Genomic DNA, 22,229 nt, shown 5'->3' on the forward strand with positions numbered 1-22,229 from the left:
CATTTAATTTTCTAGCTAGTAGTCTACTCGCTAGAACTAGTTATAACTAGTAGTCGACATTCCTCGGATCACAACAATAACTTAGGATTTTATCTAGTACTAATACTAAATTCCAATAGTCTAAAAATTTACCAAGCGGTTACGAGTCGATTCTCTACACCAGAATAGAAATGATAATTTGAAACTATGATCCACCCAAATAATTCAACATGATGGACCAGGAAATAAAAACAGTCATACAAGTAATGCTGCTTAATATGAAATGAAATATTGCAAGCATTACAAACAAACGAGCTGAATATAAAAATCTAGATAAGTGAAAACAACTCACTCATAAAACTCTAGGGGTGAATGAATAATAATGTCGTCTACGTGAATAATAAATATGAGCCAACAAGATACAAACCTCGTGATCATTCATAATGGTAATGAAATCATGCTCAAACAATCCAAGCACAATTAAGAGCAATCGGTGTGACTTCAGTCGAGAGAAGTCCACACACGTCAATAATCAGGGAAAACAGCAGTCTCAAAGTAAAATCAGATGTCAGTCACACTACATAAGTAGATTACCAAAAAGAAAGGCAAGGTGAATCTTACTCACATCAACATGCGACTCTAGAACCAAAGAAAAATTTCAAGAAGTAATAAACATGAACAAGAGTTTATTAAGAAGTTCAACTAATGCCAAGGTGACAGAATTCAACGCTGATTGATGTCATATGAATCCATAAATGCTCGAAGTAAGTGCAAAGAAATTTTGAATACTCAAAAGTATATGCTGCGACGGATTTGACCACAAAAGAAGGAAAAAGGAAATAACGATCGGAATAGTAGTTCACGAAATTGAAAGACTCATAATAACCAACTCACTAATCCTCGAAATCATATTTGCCCAAATAACAAAAGAAGGACTCAAACTATCCATAATAATATAAAACCAAGTTCGTATCCCAAGTCTTCGCACGAGATCGATTCATAAACTTAACTAACAAAGAAAGCACCTATGTAATTCTAAGCAAACTATTCACTTAGTTACATCCGATTAAAATCCAGTATAAATAAACAACTTACAATAATAGTACACAATTGAAATCCCCTAATATGCAAGTTCAATATTTTCCATCAAGTTCCTATAATCTCATAAAATTATTACCACTACCTAATAACCCAAATAACTTCCACGTACTGTCCAAAAATGGAAGGAATATTGGCACACCAACTCCATTTAACTTGGGACCACATGCTATAAAAATAAATATTTGAATGGTACACTTTAAACTACTAAAACAAATTTTTAAACGAAAATAAACACTAAACTATGCACTTAAAAAAATTAAACATCTAGTTTTAAAAATATTCTAAAAATGGATGACATCAAAATATTTAAAGTATTCATTCAAGTATGACTAACATATTAAATTCTTTAAAAACTTACAGACCTTGAGGCGAGACTTCTCGAGTTTCTTGCAACCGGCAGTAGGCACAACCCAAACCAGAGCCATGCTCTGATACCAACTGAAACGACCCTTACTCATTTTTAACTAATAATTAAATAAAATGCGGATTTAAGAAAATTTTATTAAAAATTTCGGTATGACCTCTTTGTTTATATTACAACCAACCTGTCTCAGACAACAACCAAAATAAAATGAAAGAAATAGACGACTGACGACACCAGAAACTAGGCCGAGACAAGAACGAGACCCAAGAGAGTGGTTCGACATATCAAATATTTACAAGATTAGAAATCTAATATTTTCATGCTCGTAAACAAAGCTATCGAAACAATACATATGCATTTGGCAATTGAGCAAAATAAATGATCCATGACATAGAAATTTGCAATAACTATGCGGAAGGTGAGCATAGGTCGGAGGGATGTGTCGTGCCCGCATCGTAGTCCACTCGATAGTCTTGCCCCTCGATCTCAAGGAAAAGCACCTCACCTGAAAGTAGGAAGAAGTGGGGTGAGTCTAAAAGACCCAACAAGATCATGGGAGGGATAACGAGTACTAAATAACTACAAGCAGACACAGAATTCAAAATAGTGCGTAATAAAATAACTGTTAGTGCCCGTGAACTTAAAAATAATGAACATGTAAAAGATGCGAGTACATGAATATGACAAGTGCAAGACTAAGTCAAATAACTCAATAAATTGCATAACATGGTTCTGAAAATAATCATATAAATAGTGAACTTAGATCCTTGAGTTGTGATCCTGTGGTTTCGATCATGATCATGGCTACAGTGCACTATGCCGCAAGGAAGTCAGGATAACACCCAACCCGATCTTGCCCTATATTTGGTAAGGTAGGTCAAGATGCCTCTCAACCCCACTCATACACGTCATTTCTATATTTGGTAAGGTAGGTCAAGATGCCTCTCATCCCCACACATACACGTCATTTCTATATTTGGTAAGATAGGTCAAGATGCCTCTCAACCCCACACATACACGTCATTTCTATAGTCACAATCAGTTCACCTCGTTCGAAAAGTAATTTTCTATCTTTATTGGATATAGGACTTAGCATGCACAAGTGAAAGAAACGAACTCAAAGAAAATATGTTTACTCAATTTACATGCAAGAGACTCGATGGTGAATGACTGGAATGGTGATTTAGGAACTATACCCAAGGATGAAAGATTTAACCCATAAATTGCACTTACGACAAAATTGAGCGGTTTGCCCACAAAATCTATAACTTGTTCGATTCTTAACCAAAAAGGATTCCGCTTGAAACTACGACTCCATGACTCTTAGAACTAAGTAGGGAAGTCATCCTTGAAATTTGTTTCCTAAGCGAGCATTTTCAAAAGAAATGAGTTCCGGGCAGCAGCCCCTTAGCTTTAACAAAGTTCTGAACCTTAAAGTTTAAAAAATCTAAAACTCTATTCAATCTTAACCGGATTGATTTCCGTTTGGACCAACATATTCTCAACATCCTAGACTAATTCCCAAACCCAAACCCTTGGCCAAAACACGAGTATAGCACTGTTTTACTTGACCTTAACTGGACAGCCCCTTCACCCATAGTAAATTTCTCATTTGAACTTCTCCTACCTCCAAGACACACCTAGAACTTGGCATCTCATGGTCCGACCTATGAACTAGGACCTAGGCCGCCCCTTAGACTCGCACGACACTTGAGACCGACCCTTCACTTCCAAAGTAAATCCTCCAACTCGTAACAGCCCTGTACCAAGCCCAATTCATAGCCCTAAGTAGCCCTGTCCCAAGGCCATTGCTCCAGCTAGTGAAAACCCCTGCCACAGCCCCAAGAACTCGATTCCTACAGCCTCTAACCAACAGCCTTTTTGCCTCGATTAAAAACAGCCAATACGCACAACCCGGGTGCTACCACGTGAACTACATATCACCCGTGGTAGCCCCTAAATCACCACACCATCCAACACCATCCACCACACAGAAATATCGAAACATGACAGCCAAGGAATAAAAATCTAAAATTTTGAAAAGGTGCTAGCATAATCACCAATGCATTCCAAGGCTTTAAAATCACACATACTTCACATTTGAACCAAATCAAATCATCTGATAATCAAAATTCCCATAAAACACTTTTAGCCGAGAGGAAACAAAGGAGCAGGGCACGCATATGCTTTGAAATTCTGAAAATAGGGAGGGTAGCAGCAATAAACAAATTCAACACATAATAATCGTAAAAAGAAATGCAAGAACGATTCCACAATCTTGCCTAGGCAAAACAAGAACAAAAATCGAAAATCCCAAAGAAGAGACGAAGCCGCGGCCGAGAACTAGGCTGAGAATCGAACGGGAAAGAAATGGAGAAACCGAGCTCAATCTTGCATTCTAGCTCACCGTGGATTGATTTTCTGGAGGGAAATCGAAGATTGAAGAGCTCCTGGAGAAATCAAAGAAGCCGAGCTCCAAGAACAGGGAAGGAGTCGGGTTGCTCTGTGTGTGTGTGTGGGAATGGTGTGCGTGCATTTTAGAGAGTTAGTGGGTGTGTGTGTTTTAAAAGCTAGGGTTAGATTTAATTCCAAGTGCAAAAGTGCCACTCAAAATTAATTAAAAGTGCTACTCTCAAAATTGAAACTTAAGGCCATGAATTAAATTGCACTAAAATAAAACACAAGCTAAAAATTCAGAAATTAAAACACAACACTTTAAATATTCTGATGTCATGCCAATGAGTAAAATATTTAAATAACAAGCAGAGCGATTAAAATAATTTAAACATACTAAACTAAAGTTTAAAAACAATTTAAATAAATACACAAGAGAAAATAAAAACCTTTAAAATAATGTGGGCAATTAAAAAGGATTTAAATAAATAAGCTAGACATTTAAAATATTAAAATAATTAACCGCTAAACTTAAGCTATTTAAAATAAATAAGTTGAACACTCGAAAATATTTAAACAAATAAGCTAACCAGTTAAAATCATTTAAAAGAATAAACTAAACAATTAAAAAAATCATTTAAAAGAATAAACTAAATTATTAAAAATTAAAACTAAAATAATTTAAGTATGCAAGCTTAAACCTTTAAAATATTTAGAACAATTTAAATTGCACGATAAAATATAAAATTAAACAATTAAAACATTAATTAAATCATTAGTAAAATAAAATCATTTGAACAAATAATAAAATATTTTAATAGCACATAATCCAGATAAAGAATTTAAATCAACTAAACTTAAAAAATAAAAATCCTGATATTTATTAAATTAATGCACGCGATTTAGTGGATTGGATTTTAGGCGTCACAAAAATACCCTTCGAACGTCAAAAAATGATTTTTAAAAAGGAAAAAAAAGTCTAGGCGCCTAGGCGCCAAAGGCCAATATATGAAAAACTTGAGATAAATTTATGAAATCGGTTTGTGATTTACTATTATAGAAACTGATTATATAATGTAGTCTAATAAATATTATGCGATTAATGATTGATTACGTTGAAAGGTAGATAAAATTTTTTACCTTACCACTAAATTGATATTTTAATTTTATAAGTAATATTTTATTATTGGGCATTATCTTGTGTTTTTAGATTTCTTGTAGTGTTCAGTTCCACTTTGAGATTTTTAATTTGTGATAGAATTTTTATTTCCTTCTAGCAAATTATACTATGAGGAAACAATGATATTTTAGCATAAGAGTAAACTATATCATTTTCAATTGAATGAGCAAGTCTGAATAAATTAGCTTTCGATGTCTAAGTACCGTCATTTTGAGATTTTGGATTTCCAACACGATAGAAGATAATTATAATAGAACGTATTAAGAATGTCATATTTTAGGAGTTGGACTAGGACCCATTCAGTTATTGGAATATAGAATATTTTAAAATATTATTGTAGCGGGCTTGTAAGACTAAAAAAAATAAATAGAAAACTTAGCGTAAAAAAAACGTAAAAAAAACGCAAAAACAGAAAATGAAATAAAATAAAATCAACAATGCCCTTATCATTTCATAAAATTTCATTACTTTCATAAAAAATAGCTTTTGTGAAAAAATAATAACATATATATGTAATAGATATCTAAATCGATTCACGTGAGTCGTTACTTCCGTTCTTGATGTCAAAATTGAAAATATTTTCATAAAATATTTTAAAAATATTAAAAATACCTTAAAAGATCATAAAAATACTCTTCGAACGTGGGAAAATGATTTTTAAAAAGAAAAAAAAAAAGTAAAGGCGCCTAGGCTCTAGGGAGTCCAGGCGCCTAGGCTCTAAACGGGCTTGACGCCTAGGCGCCGAATTAGGCGCCTAGGCGCTAAACGGACTTGGTGCCTAGGCGCTATTGATATGCAAAGCCTAGGCACCAAAATTGACGCCTAGGCGCCATTTTATACGGGGCGCCTAGGCACCAAAATTGGCGCCTATGCGCCAAAATATACCTGGCGTCTAGGCGCTAGTTATGCTTGGCGCCTAGGCGCCGATGCTAGCGCTTAGGCGCTTGTCCTTTTTTAAAAAAAAAAAAAAAAGAAAAACCACTTTTTTGATGTTCAAATTGTTCTTTTATGACGTATTATGGTGTTTTTAATATTTTAATGATATATTATCAAAATATTTTCAATTTTGTTGTCAAAAACCGTTTTTTTTTTTTTTGCCTTTTGACAAGAATTTTCTCTAAAACCATTGTCTTTTGTCATATTTCAATGGAAAATTACAAAGATTTTTAAAAACGATGTCTTTATATGTGTCAAATACAATGGTTTTCAAACTAAGACATCAGTTTTATTTAACCATTGGCTATTTGCGTGTTTTTGGGGTGTTTAAAACCATTTTCGTATTTGCATGTATTTTAGTTCTACGACAACGTTTTTTTCTAACTGATATCTTTTCACCTTATTTTTTTTCCCACGCATAAATACAGTTGATAGAAAACAAAAAATATGATCAATTTCTAAGCCTCAACCTGTCACCTTCTCGCCTACCCACTATACAACTGTTGTTTTTGACTCGTATCTCCTTCATCCAGCGTCAAAAGATCTTGGGTTTAATGTGTAGGAGGTATCAAATTTGAAGAAGAGAAGCCGAATTTTGGCAAAGTTTCATGCGTTCGATCCCATGTACTCATAGGATCGAGCGCAACTTCTGAAGATTCAAGGCAGCAGGCAAGCTATTTTTCATGCGCTCGATCGGACAAACTCACGCAATCGAGTGCGGACGAGGAAATTGAAAACAACATATTCGTGATTTTTATGCGCTCGATCGGACGTACTCATGCGATCGAGCGTACTCATGCGATCGAGCGCGCTAGTATGTTCGGGAAATATTTTGTAATTTTGGAAACTTTGTTATTTTGGACTCTAGTTTTTATTAGGCTTTTAATTCCGTTTTTAGAGAAGATTATCAGACTTGGACACTCTCGAAGGCGGCTAGGTTTTGCTCTTACAATTTTCTCTCAAGTTTTCTTCTTTTCTTTTTAATTTTTCTTGAGTTTTTTATGAATCGTTGTAGCTAAACTTTTATTCTTGGTTGAGGGAGACGAAACCTTGATATAATTTATTCATGAGATTTGATTTTTAGTGGTTAATCTTTATTAAGTATCAATAGTTGATCTGTTTTATTTTATGCTTGTGTGCGAGATTTTAGGACTGGCCATCTTAGGATTTTGTTATACAAACTATAGCTAAATTAGAATTCAAATCCGTAATTGTTTGAATCAACTAATTTGCGAAGCAACTACGTTGATATTTTCTGCTGTTGAATTTATTAAATCGTAGGGTCAACTTTTGACTAGGCTAAATACAACCGCTGGTGTTTGTGTTGTCTAGATTCGTCAGTTTTACTCGTTTGAATGCTACTTTAGATTATATCTAGATCACTGGAATCCGGATTAATTTATTGGTAAGAGTTAATTTAGAATGTTGGTTTATAATTAACTAAAATTAAGGTGAAACAGAAATTTGATTTTCAATGATGAATATTTGATAGGATTAATTATTTTTATGGAATCGATGATTGAATGAATAAATATCAAGGGTGTAGTCGACCGATACCAAGGCTTGTCTATTATTGATTTCTCCAGTTAAAATTTTCATTTTTGCATGCTAGTGATAATATTTCTCTTTAATTGTTTAAAAAATTTAGTAGTTAATTTCCAAACTCAAAAATCATCTTTTAGTTTGTTTAGAACACATTAAATTTACCTTTCCTCGTGGGAACGATCCCTACTCACACTACTACATTTTTGTGGTTATCTGATTGAGTTGGGTAATTTGGGCGTGACGCGACTTAGCGCTACCAAATTTTGGCGCCGTTGCCGGGGAACGGTATTTGATTTATTGTGTTCTATTTCTTTTTGTTTTGCTTTGTTTAATCTCACTCTCTTATCTTTTCTTTGTTTCTAGTTCTCTCTTGTTCATGCTTTCAGGTGATTTTGCTGAAGATGACTTTCTCTATGACCTGGAGATTGAAAGAACTTTGCCAGGCGAAGGAGAGAACTTCTGAGGCAACAACAAGAGGCAGCTGCTCGAGCTGCTTTTCCAGAAGAAGAGATGGCTGCTAATGAGAACCTGAGTTTTAGACAATTGGGCACTCCAGCAAACCACAAGTTGGATTCGGTGTTCAAGGAGTCATAATGGGCGGCAAGAGTTTTAGCCAGTCCAAAATCTCCCAAATGCGCCTCCATGCTGGCATCTAATAAAACGTTGCTGGATTTAACATCCCTGTGAAGTATCTTAGGCACACAATCATGATGTAAATACTCCAATCCCTGTGACAATCCCAAGGCTATTTTTAATCTTACATCCCACTCTAGGATCTTTTTCTTCTTTCCATTCACTGGTTTCTTATGCAACCAGTCCCACACGCTTCCGTTCTCCATGTACTCATAGATCAACAGATTGGCTCCTTCCCCTACATTACTACAATACCCTAACATTCTCACTAGATGCCTATGCTTTATTCTTCCCAGAGTTTTGATTTCTCTCATGAAGCTCTTATCAAACAAAGGATCATCTTTACTTGGAATTCTCTTGATTGCTACTGTTTCTCCTGAAAATAATTCGGCCTTGTAGATGGTTCCAGGCCCACCGGTCCCAACTATGAACTCCTCGCTCAGATTATTTGTGGCCTTCATGAGCTCCACCCATCTGAAATCACGTTTACCAGCAGCATTATCAAATAAGGGTCTCCTTTGTACTTGAGAAGAGCTGGTAGAGTAAGTGAAGTCCAAATCACTGGCTCTTCCCATGACTTCTCGCCTGTGTTTGGAATAAAGTGCTACTCCAAGTAACACAAGAATAACCACAGATATAGTAGAAATTGTTGAAATTATAACCACATATGGCTTGCGTAGGCCAGACTCTCCTTTGCCAGATTTTACGTCTTTGCAATTTGGAAGAGGACCTCCGCATAGATTCAAATTCCCAATGAATGAAGTTGCAGGCCAGTGTGCATATCGCTTATCCAGCCTTCCTTGTAGGTGATTGAAATAAAGGTTCAGTCTTCCTAAGCTGCTCATCTCACTAACTGGAGTAGGGACCTCTCCGTCTAGTTTGTTATGTGATAAATCAAGTGCTTCAAGTTTAAGGAGTGTGCCAATAGAAGACGGGATGGGGCCGCTGAGGTTGTTGTAGCTGAAATCCAGGATGCTTTGCAAATCTTGGAGCTGTCCAATCTCTCCTGGTATCTCTCCACTGAATCTGTTTCGTGAAAGCCGAAGTTCATAAAGCTTCCTCAGTGAACCAATGGAGGGGGGAACTGGACCTGAAAATTGATTGTTGTCAAGATCAAGAACGTTGAGGGACGACAATTTACCAACTTCAGGAGGAAGGGTGCCATGAAGGGAATTTCCATCTAGTGATAGGACCAAAAGGCTAGAACAATTGAACAATTCTTGACGAAGAGATCCCGAAAAATGATTGGCTGAGAGCTTAAGCACACCTAATTGTTGAAGACCACCGATCCAAAATGGGATAGATCCAGAAAGAAAGTTGTGACCAAAATCAAGATAAGTCAATCTCTTGCACAGGGAAACTTGAACGGGTATCTGTCCAGTAAGTAGATTTCCGGAGAGATCTAAGAGTGACAGTTCTCGAATCAAACCCAGGGTCCATGGGATCTTTCCTGTAAATTGGTTTTTCCCTAGCCTTAATCTTTCAAGAAAAGGTGAATTACCAATTTGTTGTGGAATTTCATGATCGAATGCGTTGTTGGTAACGTCAAAAGAAAGAAACGAACGTGATGTACAGAGTGGTGCAATGCTTTCGTAAAACTGACGGTTATTGATTTCTCCAGTTAAAATTTTCATTTTTGCATGCTAGTGATAATATTTCTCTTTAATTGTTTAAAATTTTTAGTAGTTAATTTCCAAACTCAAAAATCATCTTTTAGTTTGTTTAGAACACATTAAATTTACCTTTCCTCGTGGGAACGATCCCTACTCACACTACTACATTTCCGTGGTTATCTGATTGAGTTGGATAATTTGGGCGTGACGCGACTTAGCGCTACCAAATTTTGGCGCCGTTGCCGGGGAATTGTGTTTGATTTATTGTGTTCTATTTCTTTTTGTTTTGCTTTGTTTAATCTCACTCTCTTTTCTTTTCTTTGTTTCTAGTTCTCTCTTGTTCATGCTTTCAGGTGATTTTGCTGAAGAAGACTTTCTCTACGACCCGGAGATTGAAAGAACTTTGCACAGGCGAAGGAGAGAACTTCTGAGGCAACAACAAGAGGCAGCTGCTCGAGCTGCTTTTCCAGAAGAAGAGATGGCTGCTAATGCGAACCTGAGTCTTAGACAATTGGGCACTCCTGATCCCAATCAACAACCTTTATGCATTACTTTTCCTACATTAGAAAATAATACTACTTTTGAGCTTAAATCTGGATTGATTCACTTATTACCTGCTTTTCATGGTCTTGCAGGTGAGGACCCGAATAAACACTTAATGGAATTCCACGTGGTCTGCACAAGTATGAAACCCCATGGAGTGACAGAGGAGCAGATTCAGCTGAGGGTCTTTCCTTTCTCTTTGAAGAGTGCTGTCAAGGATTGGCTATATTAGTTGCTCTCTGGTTCTATCACAACGTGGACGGAGATGAAAAGAATTTTTTTGAAAAAATATTTCCCGGCCTCTAGAGATGCGAACATCCAGAAGGAAATCTATGGAATCAAGCAATACTCAAGAGAATCACGGCATGAATATTGAGAGCGGTTCAAGAAGCTTTGTGCTAGCTGTCTGCAACACCAGATAAATGAAAATCAGTTAATTCAATTATGCTATGAAGGTTTGTTACCTCATGACAGGAGTATGCTAGATGCGGCAAGTGAGGGTGTTTTCAAGGATAAAACACCGGTACAAGCAAAGAACTTAATTGAGAATATGACTGTCAATTCTCAACAATTTGGCACCATCAGGAATGAGCATATACTGAAGAAGAATAACGAGGTAAATGTCTCTTCCCTTGAACAACAATTAATTGAATTGACATCTCTTATGCGTCAGATGGCTGTAGAGAATTGACAAACTGCAAAAGCGTGATAATTTCTTCTTGAATTTTCTGGATTGGTATCTTTATACAACTAAGTCTTGAAAACATTTTATATATGGAAATTTTCATGTAAATTATGAATTAACCTAAGATTTCGACTTAAGATGAAAATTGGTTTGATGAGTGACGAATTATTTCTAGTTTTGGACAAGACCAATATATGGAAAGCTTGAGATAAGTTTATGAAATCGGTTTTTGATTTACAATTATAGAAATTGAATATAGAATGTAGCCAAATAAATATTTTGCGATTAATGATTGATTACGTTGAAAGGTTAATAAAAGTTTTTACCTCACCACTAAATTGATATTTTGTTTTTATAAGTAATATTTTATTTTTGGGCATTATCTTGTGTTTTATGATTTCATGTAGTATTCAGTTCCACTTTGAGATTTTCAAGTAGAGATAGAATTTTGATTTCCTTCTAGAAAACTGTAGTATGAGAAAATAATGATATCTTAGCATAAGTGTAAACTCTACCATTTTAATTGAATGAGCAAGTTTAAATAAATTAGCTTTCGTTGCCAAAGTACCGTCATTTTGATATTTTGGATTTTCAACTACGATAAAAGATAATTATAATAGAACTTATTAAGAATGTCATATTTTAGGAGGTGTACTAGAACCCTTTGGGATATTGGAATATATAATATTTTAAAATATTGTTGAACCGGGCTTGTAAGAGTTAAAAAAAAAAAAAAAAAACTTAGCGTAAAAAATAAGAACGCAAAAAAAAAAAATGAAATAAAATCAACAACTCCCTTATCATTTCATAAAATTTTAATGACTTTCATAAAAAAAAAAATCTTTTGTGAAGGAATAATAACATATATATGTAATAGATAACTAAATCGATCCACGTGAGTTATTACTTTCGTTCTTTATGTCAAAATTGAAAATATTTTGAAAATATAAAAATAGATTAAAAGAACATAAAAATACCCTTCGAATGTCAAAAAATGATTTTTAAAAGGAAAAAAAAAAAACTAGGCGCCTAAGCGCCACAAGAAGCGCTTAGGCGCTAGACAAGCTTAGCGCCTAGGCGCCAAAAGAGGCGCCTAGGCGCTTGTGTGTCCAGGCGCCTAGGCGCTATTCTTGGTTGGCGCCTAGGCGCCCATGCTAGCGCTTAGGCGCTTCTTTTGTTTTTTTTAAACCAATTTTTTGACGCCGAATGGAATTTTAATGTAATATTAAGGTGTTTTTAGTATTTTAAAGATATTTTATCCAAATATTTTCAAGTTTGTTGTTAAAACCCATTGTTTTTTACCCGTTGACAAGAGTTTTCACTAAAACCGTTGTAGTTTGTCCTATTTCAATGAAAAAAGACAACGGTTTTTAAAAAAATTGTTGTCTTTATATGTGTCAAATACAACGGTTTTCAAAATAAGACAACAATTTTAATTAACCATTGGCTATTTGCGTGTTTTTGGGCCGTTTAAAACCATTTTCGTATGTGCATGTATTTTAGTTCTAGGACAACGTTTTTTTCTAACTGATATCTTTTCACCTTAATTTTTTCCCCACTCATAAATACACTTGATAGAAAACAAAAAATATACCCAATGTCTAAGCCTCAATCTGTCACCTTCTCGCCTCCCACTATACAACTGTTGTATTGAAAAGATGACTGGTTGAGGCTTATGCATTGGGTATATATATATATATATATATATATATATACCAATGCAGATATATTTTCTATCAGATTTATATTTATCTTTGATTTGCTTCTTGAATTTTTTGGATTGGTATCTTTATACAACTAAGTCTTGAAAACATTTTATATATGAAAGTGTTCATGTAAGTTATGAATTAACCTAAGATTTCGACTTAAGATGAAAATTGGTTTGATGAGTGACGAATTATTTCTAGTTTTGGACATGACCAGTATATGAAAATCTTGAGATAAGTTTATGAAATCGATTTTTGATTTACTATTATAGAAATTGAATACAGAATATAGCCAAATAAATATTATGCGATTAATGATTGATTACATTGAAAGGTTAATAAAAATTTTTACCTCACCACTAAATTGATATTTTGTTTTTATAAGTAATATTTTATTTTTGGGCATTATCTTGTGTATTATGATTTCATGTAGTATTCAGTTCCACTTTGAGATTTTCAAGTAGTGACAGAATTTTGATTTCCTTCTAGAAAATTATATTGTGAGAAGACAATGATATCTTAGCATAAGAGTGAACTCTACCATTTTCAATTGAATGAACAAGTCTAAATAAATTAGTTTTCGATGCCAAAATACCGTCATTTTGAGATTTTGGATTTTCAACTACGATAAAAGATAATTATAATAGAACATATTAAGAATGTCATATTTAAGGAGGTGTACTAGGACCCTTTGGGTTATTGGAATATAAAATATTTTAAAATATTGTTGAACTGGGTTTGTAAGACTAAAAAAAAAAAGAAATAAAAAACTTAGCGTAAAAAAAAAAGCGTAAAAAATAAGAACACAAAAAAAAAATTTAAAATGAAATAAAATCAACAACTCCCTTATCATTTCATAAATTTTAAGGACTTTCATAAAAAAATAGCTTTTGTGAAGAAATAATAACATATATATGTAATAGATAACTAAACCGATCCACGTGAGTTGTTACTTTCGTTCTTGATGTCAAAATTGAAAATATTTTCATAAAATATTTTAAAAATAAGTATAGCTTAAAATATCATAAAAATACCCTTCGAATGTCAAAAAATAATTTTTAAAAGAAAAAAAAAACTAGGCGCCTAGGCGCCACAGGAAGCGCTTAGGCGCTAGTGTGTCCAGGTGCCTAGGCGCCATCCGAGGCTCCTAGGCGCTATTCCTAGTTTGGCGCCTAGGCGCTAGTCATGCATGGTGCCTAGGCGCCCATGCTCATGCTAGTGCCTAAGTGCTTTTTTTGTTTTTTTTTTAAACCACTTTTTTGACGTCGAATGGAAATTTTATGTAATATTAAGGTGTTTTTAGTATTTTAAAGATATTTTATCGAAATCTTTTCAATTTTTTGTTAAAAACCGTTGTTTTTTATCCGTTGACAATAGTTTTCACTAAAACCGTTGTAGTTTGTCCTATTTCAATGAAAAAGGACAACGGTTTTTAAAAAAACGTTGTCTTTATATGTGTCAAATACAACGGTTTTCAAACTAAGACAACAATTTTAATTAACCATTGGCTATTTGCGTGTTTTTGGGCCGTTTAAAACCATTTTCGTATGTGCATGTATTTTAGTTCTACGACAACGTTTTTTTCTAACTGATATCTTTTCACCTTAATTTTTTCCCCACGCATAAATGCACTTGATAGAAAACAAAAAATATACCCAATGCCTAAGCCTCAACCTGTCACCTTCTCGCCTCCCACTATACAACTGTTGTATTAAAAAGATGATGGATTGAGACTTTTGCATTAGGTATATATATATATATTTTCTATTAGGTTTATATGTATGTGTGTGTAAAAAAAACAACGTAAAAAGACATCAGTTAGGAGAGAAATGTCATATTTATCTTTGATTTGCTTCTTGAATTTTTTGGATTGGTATCTTTATACAACTAAGTCTTAAAAACATTTTATATGTGGAAGTGTTCATGTAAGTTTTGAATTAAACTAAGATTTTGACTTAAGATGAAAATTGGTTTGATGAGTGACGAATTATTTCTAGTTTTGGACAAGACCAATATATGAAAAGCTTGAGATAAATTTATGAAATCGGTTTTTGATTTACTATTATAGAAATTGAATATAGAATGTAGCCAAATAAATATTATGCGATTAATGATTGATTACGTTGAAAGGTTAATAAAAGTATTTACCTCACCACTAAATTGATATTTTGTTTTTATAAGTAATATTTTATTTTTGGGCATTATTTGTGTTTTATGATTTCATGTAGTGTTTAATGTTTAACCAAAGTTGCTATAGAAGTCCATTATAGCCCATTATAAACTCATTTTAAATCTTTAATTTTTCTCATGTGAGATAGGGTATGTGACAATACCAGGCGTTAATGGATATAAAAGTTCCAGAAGATTATTCATCGAACATTAAGAATCTTGTGTCTGAGCTGAAGTTGATTGGCTTAAAATCCCATTATTGTCATGTTCTATGCAGCATTTACTACCAATACTCATACGCGATGCGCTGTCAAAACATGTTATATATGTCATCATAAGATTATGCTTCTTCATTAAAGATATTAGTTGCAAGGTTATAGATGCAACCAAGTTAGATGAGTTGCAGTCTGACTTGGTTATTACGCTCTGCTTATTGGAGTTGTATTTCCCATTCTTTCTTCGTTGTTATGTTACACTTAACAGTCCATCTTGTTTGAGAAGTTCGATTTTGTGGACCTGTTTACTTCCGGTGGATGTATCCGTTCGAAAGATGCATGAAAATGCTTAAGAGTTATGTAGGCAGTCAAAAACATCTCGAATATTGCATTGTTAAGAGATATTCATCGAAATAAGTAATTGAGTTATGTTCTGAATACCTCGACGAACTTGATCATGTTGGGTTCTCTCAATCAAACCGAGATCCCAAATCAAATGTCCAAGGATTCTTAGCATGCAAAACTCCAATTACAGTGCCACAAATTGATACAAGCACTTTTAATTTAGTGAAAATATAATGAAAAAATTTAGCGAATACATAAAAACTCACAATTAGTGTGAATACAAACACTGTTTTAATATATTACAAACAACAATTTAAGACAATAAATTAAACTTGAGGACAATTTGGAGAATACACAATTCAACTTACTATTTTTAATATAGATAAATAAAAATAATTAAAGGATCGGGATTCATAAGCCGGCTCCTCAATAAAAATTTTTAAAAAAATCTAATTTAGGTTCCGGGATTCGCAATCCCAGCTCCTCAACAAAATCCCAAAAAAATTATTGATGGTTTGAGACACACAACCATGACTCCTTTTCATAAAATAAAAAATATTAATAATAATTGAAAGGATATTGTTCAAAACTCGGGCTCCTAAAAAAAAAAAAAGTTTTGAGTGACTTAAAAACCCGACTTCTTTTATAAAATCGAAAAAATCATTGAAGGACCAGGGCTCCTAAATAAAATAAAAAAAATATTATTGAAGGCTCGATTGAAGGACCACGTTCACAATTACGGCTCCTCAATAAAATAAAAATTTCATGGTTTGGTTTGATTTGAAATTTTGCATTACCTACATGATATAATTTGGTTCAAAATTTTATGGAAAACCGAACCAAACTGTAGTTAAACACCATCGATATGAACTCAAAGTATTCAACAAATTTAGATCAAGATACTACTTAGGCATTGATCTACAGAAACATGACACAACTAATCGGACTACAAGTATGTATCCAGACTCTCTTTCTCAGAACGATCCATCATTCTTTCCTTGAATACACGCATCAGGAGATGGCAGGCTTGGCGGGATGATGGTCTTTCAGCAGGTGCTGCTTTTGTGCATTGCAATGCTATTTCCAGCATTTGAAACATGGCTGTTTCTTCATTGGGTAAGAGCGGTTTTAGCAGCGGATCAATTAATTCCTCAGTCGAGGACTCCATACATGACTCCACCCATCTCACAATGTCCATACCTTCTCCAAACCTCCCATCCGTTGGCATTCTTCCTGTTACCAACTCCATGAGCACAACACCAATGCTGTAAACATCACTTTTTTCTGTTGCCTTCATGGAATAAGCATACTCTGCAATTATCATACCACAGTTAATTAAGAAGCTCACTCAATGAAGTGGGAAACAGTTCTCATACCTGGAGCGATGTAGCCATAAGAACCAGCAAACCACAAGTTGGATTCGGTGTTCAAGGAGTCATAATGGTCGGCAAGAGATTTAGCCAGTCCAAAATCTCCCAAATGCGCCTCCATGCTGGCATCTAATAAAACGTTGCTGGATTTAACATCCCTGTGAAGTATCTTAGGCACACAATCATGATGTAAATACTCCAATCCCTGTGACAATCCCAAGGCTATTTTTAATCTTACATCCCACTCTAGGATCTTTTTCTTCTTTCCATTCACTGGTTTCTTATGCAACCAGTCCCACACGCTTCCGTTCTCCATGTACTCATAGATCAACAGATTGGCTCCTTCCCCTACATTACTACAATACCCTAACATTCTCACTAGATGCCTATGCTTTATTCTTCCCAGAGTTTTGATTTCTCTCATGAAGCTCTTATCAAACAAAGGATCATCCTTACTTGGAATTCTCTTGATTGCTACTGTTTCTCCTGAAAATAATTCGGCCTTGTAGATGGTTCCAGACCCACCGGTCCCAACTATGAACTCCTCGCTCAGATTATTTGTGGCCTTCATGAGCTCCACCCATCTGAAATCACGTTTACCAGCAGCATTATCAAATAAGAGTCTCCTTTGTACTTGAGAAGAGCTGGTAGAGTAAGTGAAGTCCAAATCACTGGCTCTTCCCATGACTTCTCGCCTGTGTTTGGAATAAAGTGCTACTCCAAGTAACACAAGAATAACCACAGATATAGTAGAAATTGTTGAAATTATAACCACATATGGCTTGCGTAGGCCAGACTCTCCTTTGCCAGATTTTACGTCTTTGCAATTTGGAAGAGGACCTCCGCATAGATTCAAATTCCCAATGAATGAAGTTGCAGGCCAGTGTGCATATCGCTTATCCAGCCTTCCTTGTAGGTGATTGAAAGAAAGGTTCAGTCTTCCTAAGCTGCTCATCTCACTAACTGGAGTAGGGACCTCTCCGTCTAGTTTGTTATGTGATAAATCAAGTGCTTCAAGTTTAAGGAGTGTGCCAATAGAAGACGGGATGGGGCCGCTGAGGTTATTGTAGCTGAAATCCAGGATGCTTTGCAAATCTTGGAGCTGTCCAATCTCTCCTGGTATCTCTCCACTGAATCTGTTTCGTGAAAGCCGAAGTTCATAAAGCTTCCTCAGTGAACCAATGGAGGGGGGAACTGGACCTGAAAATTGATTGTTGTCAAGATCAAGAACGTTGAGGGACGACAATTTACCAACTTCAGGAGGAAGGGTGCCATGAAGGGAATTTCCATCTAGTGATAGGACCAAAAGGCTAGAACAATTGAACAATTCTTGACGAAGAGATCCCGAAAAATGATTGGCTGAGAGCTTAAGCACACCTAATTGTTGAAGAGCACCGATCCAAAATGGGATAGATCCAGAAAGAAAGTTGTGACCAAAATCAAGATAAGTCAATCTCTTGCACAGGGAAACTTGAACGGGTATCTGTCCAGTAAGTAGATTTCCGGAGAGATCTAAGAGTGACAGTTCTCGAATCAAACCCAGGGTCCATGGGATCTTTCCTGTAAATTGGTTTTTCCCTAGCCTTAATCTTTCAAGAAAAGGTGAATTACCAATTTGTTGTGGAATTTCATGATCGAATGCGTTGTTGGTAACGTCAAAAGAAAGAAACGCACGTGATGTACAGAGTGGTGCAATGCTTCCGTAAAGCTTGTTGTTAGAGAGATTTACCCTGGTCAAGTTACCGAGGTTGGCAAGCTCCTCGGGCAGGTTTCCCTGGAGAGAGTTGTTGTACAACATCAGTTGTTCAAGAGCTTGTAAATTCCCAAAAGTTTCAGGTATGCTACCTGACAACCGGTTATCTGCCAGATCAAGTATAGTTAGTTCATGACAGTAACCAATGCTGGAAGGAATCCCCCCATAGAGATCATTCTGCCGAAGATGAAGGAAATTTAGATGCTTTAGCTTTCCAAAGGTGACGGGAATCTCCCCTGTGAAATGATTTCCGAAGAAGTCAACCATTTGCAAGCTGGAGCAGTTGCCAATCTCGACAGGGATCTCTCCAGATAACATATTTTCGTAGACATAGAGAATCTGAAGACTCCCAAGAATCCCAATGTCTCTGGGAAGATTCCCCTGTAAATTATTCTGGTAAAGGGATAATGTCCGCAGATTGGTTAAGTTGGCTATGGAGGGAGAAATAGAACCAGACAAACTATTATTGTTAAGAATGAGATCAGTCAGTTGAAGCAACTCATAAAGCTCTGATGGAATGAATCCGTCGAGTGTATTATTGGACAAATCAAGTTGCTCAAGCGACCGGCAGTCTCTTATTTCTGCTGGAATCCCGCCGGAAAGTTGATTTTGAGCTAGCATCAAGTGTTCCAAACTGGATGTGTTGTAACATATGCCTTTGGGAATAGGTCCTGTGAGATTGTTGCCAGAGAGCACGAGATAAACCAGCTTTCCCATTGTCCCAAATTCTACTGGGATTTCACCGATGAGACGGTTGCCGGACAAGTCCAGATTCTGAAGGTTAATCAACATTGGCAAGGACTTGGGAATGGTTCCTTGAAGCTGATTGTTGAGAAGATTGAGGTATTTCAGCTGATTCAACTCACCAAGATGAGGAATCTCCCCTGATAGGGTATTACTGGCAAGATTCAGTATCTGGAGGTTAGTGAGAGCACCCAACTCCGAGGGGATGGACCCATTAAGATGATTGAGAGCCGCGGCGAACACAACAAGACTAGTGCAGTTGGAAAGCTCGACGGGAATGTGACCCTCCAGCTGATTTTCTTGCAATATCAAGTTCTGGAGTTGTCCCAGCCTGCCCAGTTCTGGTGGGATGGGACCAGTAAGACTGCATGAGGCCAAACCAAGACCAACCAAAATTTGAAGATTGCCCAAGGAAGGCGGAATTTGGCCAGTGAGGTAATTGTCACCGATTCTGAGGAATCTGAGACTGGATAGAGAGCCAAGTTGAGGAGGAATGGGACCGGAAAGTTGGTTCGAGAAGAGGAGCAAAGATTCCAAAGAAGAGAGGTTGGAGAGAGCAGAAGGGATGGGGCCGGAGAGATAATTAGTGGAAAGATCAAGGTGGAGCAGGTTTGGCAAAAGGGAGAGAGCGGGTGATATGGAGCCACGAAGAGAAGAAGCCGAGAGATTGAGAGATACTACTTGTTGAAGTTGACAAGAAACTCCTCTCCATGCGCAGAAGCCTGCACTGTTAACCTCGGACCACTCCTCCAACGTACCGTACTTGTCGACAAAAGATTTTTTAACCTCCAAAAGAATTTTGACATCGGAATGACCATTGCCGACGAGCACAAGGAATATCAGCATAAGAAGAGGATGATTTTGCATGGCTGGTTGATTGGAAACAGAAGAAATGTGAATGACCATGAACGAGTTAATTGGGTTGTTCAAGGCTCGCAATTACGAGGGAGGATGGGCGGGCGGTGAGCCTAGTAAATGGGCATCAGTAGTAATCAATGCCCACCGATGTTCAGAACCAGTCATAGAGGGAGAGAGAGAGAAAGAAAATCGAAGAATAAATGAGAACGTAACGCAGGTGAACATTTTAAGTATATAAGAAAGAAAGTAGGAGTTGGTATTTTCTTGTAAATCGAATAATAAACGATGAGGACAGAGTGGTTGAAGAAAGAGAGTTGGAAGTTTTGTTGTGTAGAAACCACAGTTCCCTACTTAATCCTTTATTATTATTTTATTATTCTGAAAGTGAGCGGTTGGATTTCTATTTATTCATATTCCTCTCACCTAATTTTCAGATTTTTATTCTTTTGACATCAGTAGCATTGTTACATGTATGACCCAAATCCCCACGAACGCATCCAACCAAACTAACTACCACCTTTCACAAACATTATTATCATACAAGGATGAAATATTAAGTTGCTAAAAAAATAAAAAGAATTTAATATAAATAACCAACGGGATATTCCCATGTCTATTTCTGCTGACAACTCTCGAGACCAACGCAACTCGACAATCATCTCGTGTTTTGTTGATTTGATAATGGATTGAGCTACCAAAAACCCTGTCCTTGAACCTTTTCGGTTTTCCGTATCAGCGAATAGCGGCAAAATAAATATAAATTGTGTCCTTCCAATAACAATTATTTCACTATACACACTAATTATCAACAGCTCCTCTCGTCCAAAATCTACTTGCAACGTACTGGATGTCCTGCTTTATATAATAAATTTTGTATTGTGGCATACCAGATTCTACAGAGTCAATTGGATTGACTATAATTATATTAATCACCAATTTTTTTAATTTATGACCTCATGATTCTTTTTCGATGGCGTTGTACCAAGATTTGGAACATAGGGAATCCTCCACACTAAAAAACATTTCCACAAACAAATTGCAATTATTTGAGGACTTCAAAGTCTTCACCGTTGTCTGTCTTCTTGTTGCCACAAACAAGTTGCAATTGATCCTTGATGCTGATGTTGACAGAGAGCTGTCGTGTTATGTCACATGCCTCATTTTAGCGGCAAAAAAAAAATGATGATTATAGAGCGACAGACATTATATCACCAATTCAAGTGACTGAGTATGAAACCAATTGTTTCATATGTATGTATAGTGCAGAATGGGCAGACCATTGATATTAGAAATTATGGCTGTCATGATAGAATTGATTAAAACCCACCGCCTCGTTCACGGATAAAAAAAAAGTTCGAACAGCCGCCATGTAGAGGTCTCCGTATATTCCTAGTTTACCACACGAACCCAAAAAATTTAAAAAAAAAATGGCTTTCATTCCTGATCACATTGGTATCTACTTCATTCCTGCACCTCTGGGCACAGGGGACGGCACCAAAAGGGCTCCCCATGCAAGAAAGATACCTTGCTAGGTATTTCCCATTGTTTTGTAAAAGCCACATGACTACACTGCAAAAATATTACAACCAATCCATGTAAAAGATTCCTTCATATGACCCAATCCATGCACCCGCACAATGCTCCTGCCAGTAGCATCTGTAATTCTCGCTATCTTTTCTCAAACATATAAACGAGTCAAAAACAATAACTCACGTAAAAAATCTGCTAAGATTTGAAAGAACAGCAGCCACATACCTCTAACTCTTGGCCAGCACACAGCTGAAGGAGTCGAATTCATGAATCTATTCTTGAAAAGCAATTCACCAGACTTGATGTCCCAGAGACGGAGATAGCAGTCCTCTCCACCTGACAATAGCAGACTGTCAGTATCAGTGTCGCACAAATGTTAGCATGCATCGAAACAAAGTTTACTCGACCTGACATGACAACTTTCTCAGATGGGTCAACTCCAAGATCTATCCTGGTATGAGAATTAATATTCCCATCATATGATTGAACTGGCCCCCTCTGCTTCGCACGATGATCATAGAGCTTGATCTATAAACAAGTTGATGTAATTTATGCTGGTGTCAACA

The 22,229-nt window shown here is 36.0% G+C and overlaps 2 protein-coding genes across 8 annotated transcripts in view; both read right to left on the reverse strand.

Annotated features, from left to right (window-relative positions):
- Positions 1 to 16,097: 16,097 nt before the first annotated feature.
- LOC140872708 (uncharacterized) lies at positions 16,098 to 21,109 on the reverse strand. Of its 2 annotated transcripts, none has more exons than XM_073275574.1 (2): positions 16,785 to 20,801; positions 16,098 to 16,719 (listed from the first exon to the last, which is right to left on the reverse strand). In XM_073275574.1, the coding sequence occupies exons 1-2, from the start codon at positions 20,179 to 20,181 to the stop codon at positions 16,355 to 16,357; spliced, it is 3,762 nt and encodes a 1,253-aa protein (XP_073131675.1). In that variant the 5' UTR covers positions 20,182 to 20,801; the 3' UTR covers positions 16,098 to 16,354. The 2 variants fall into 2 exon arrangements, with proteins under 2 accessions (XP_073131675.1, XP_073131676.1); XM_073275575.1 differs by having other exon boundaries at positions 16,547 to 16,699; positions 16,785 to 21,109.
- Positions 21,110 to 21,438: 329 nt separating this feature from the next.
- LOC140872709 (uncharacterized) overlaps positions 21,439 to 22,229 on the reverse strand; it is a 34,156-nt gene continuing 33,365 nt past the window's right edge. For 3 of the 6 annotated variants that reach the window (XM_073275581.1, XM_073275580.1, XM_073275579.1), the window contains 3 exons: positions 22,071 to 22,191; positions 21,889 to 21,999; positions 21,439 to 21,805 (listed from right to left, as the gene is read on the reverse strand). In XM_073275581.1, coding sequence (XP_073131682.1) covers positions 21,714 to 21,805; positions 21,889 to 21,999; positions 22,071 to 22,191 — 324 coding nt within the window. In that variant the 3' untranslated portion in view covers positions 21,439 to 21,713. The remainder of the gene's footprint in view (positions 21,806 to 21,888; positions 22,000 to 22,070; positions 22,192 to 22,229) is intronic. The other 3 variants (XM_073275577.1, XM_073275576.1, XM_073275578.1) reach the window with 3 other exon arrangements.

This window comes from Henckelia pumila, unplaced genomic scaffold (genome assembly GCF_033568475.1).
Source record: "Henckelia pumila isolate YLH828 unplaced genomic scaffold, ASM3356847v2 CTG_472, whole genome shotgun sequence".
Classification (NCBI taxonomy): Eukaryota; Viridiplantae; Streptophyta; class Magnoliopsida; order Lamiales; family Gesneriaceae; genus Henckelia; species Henckelia pumila.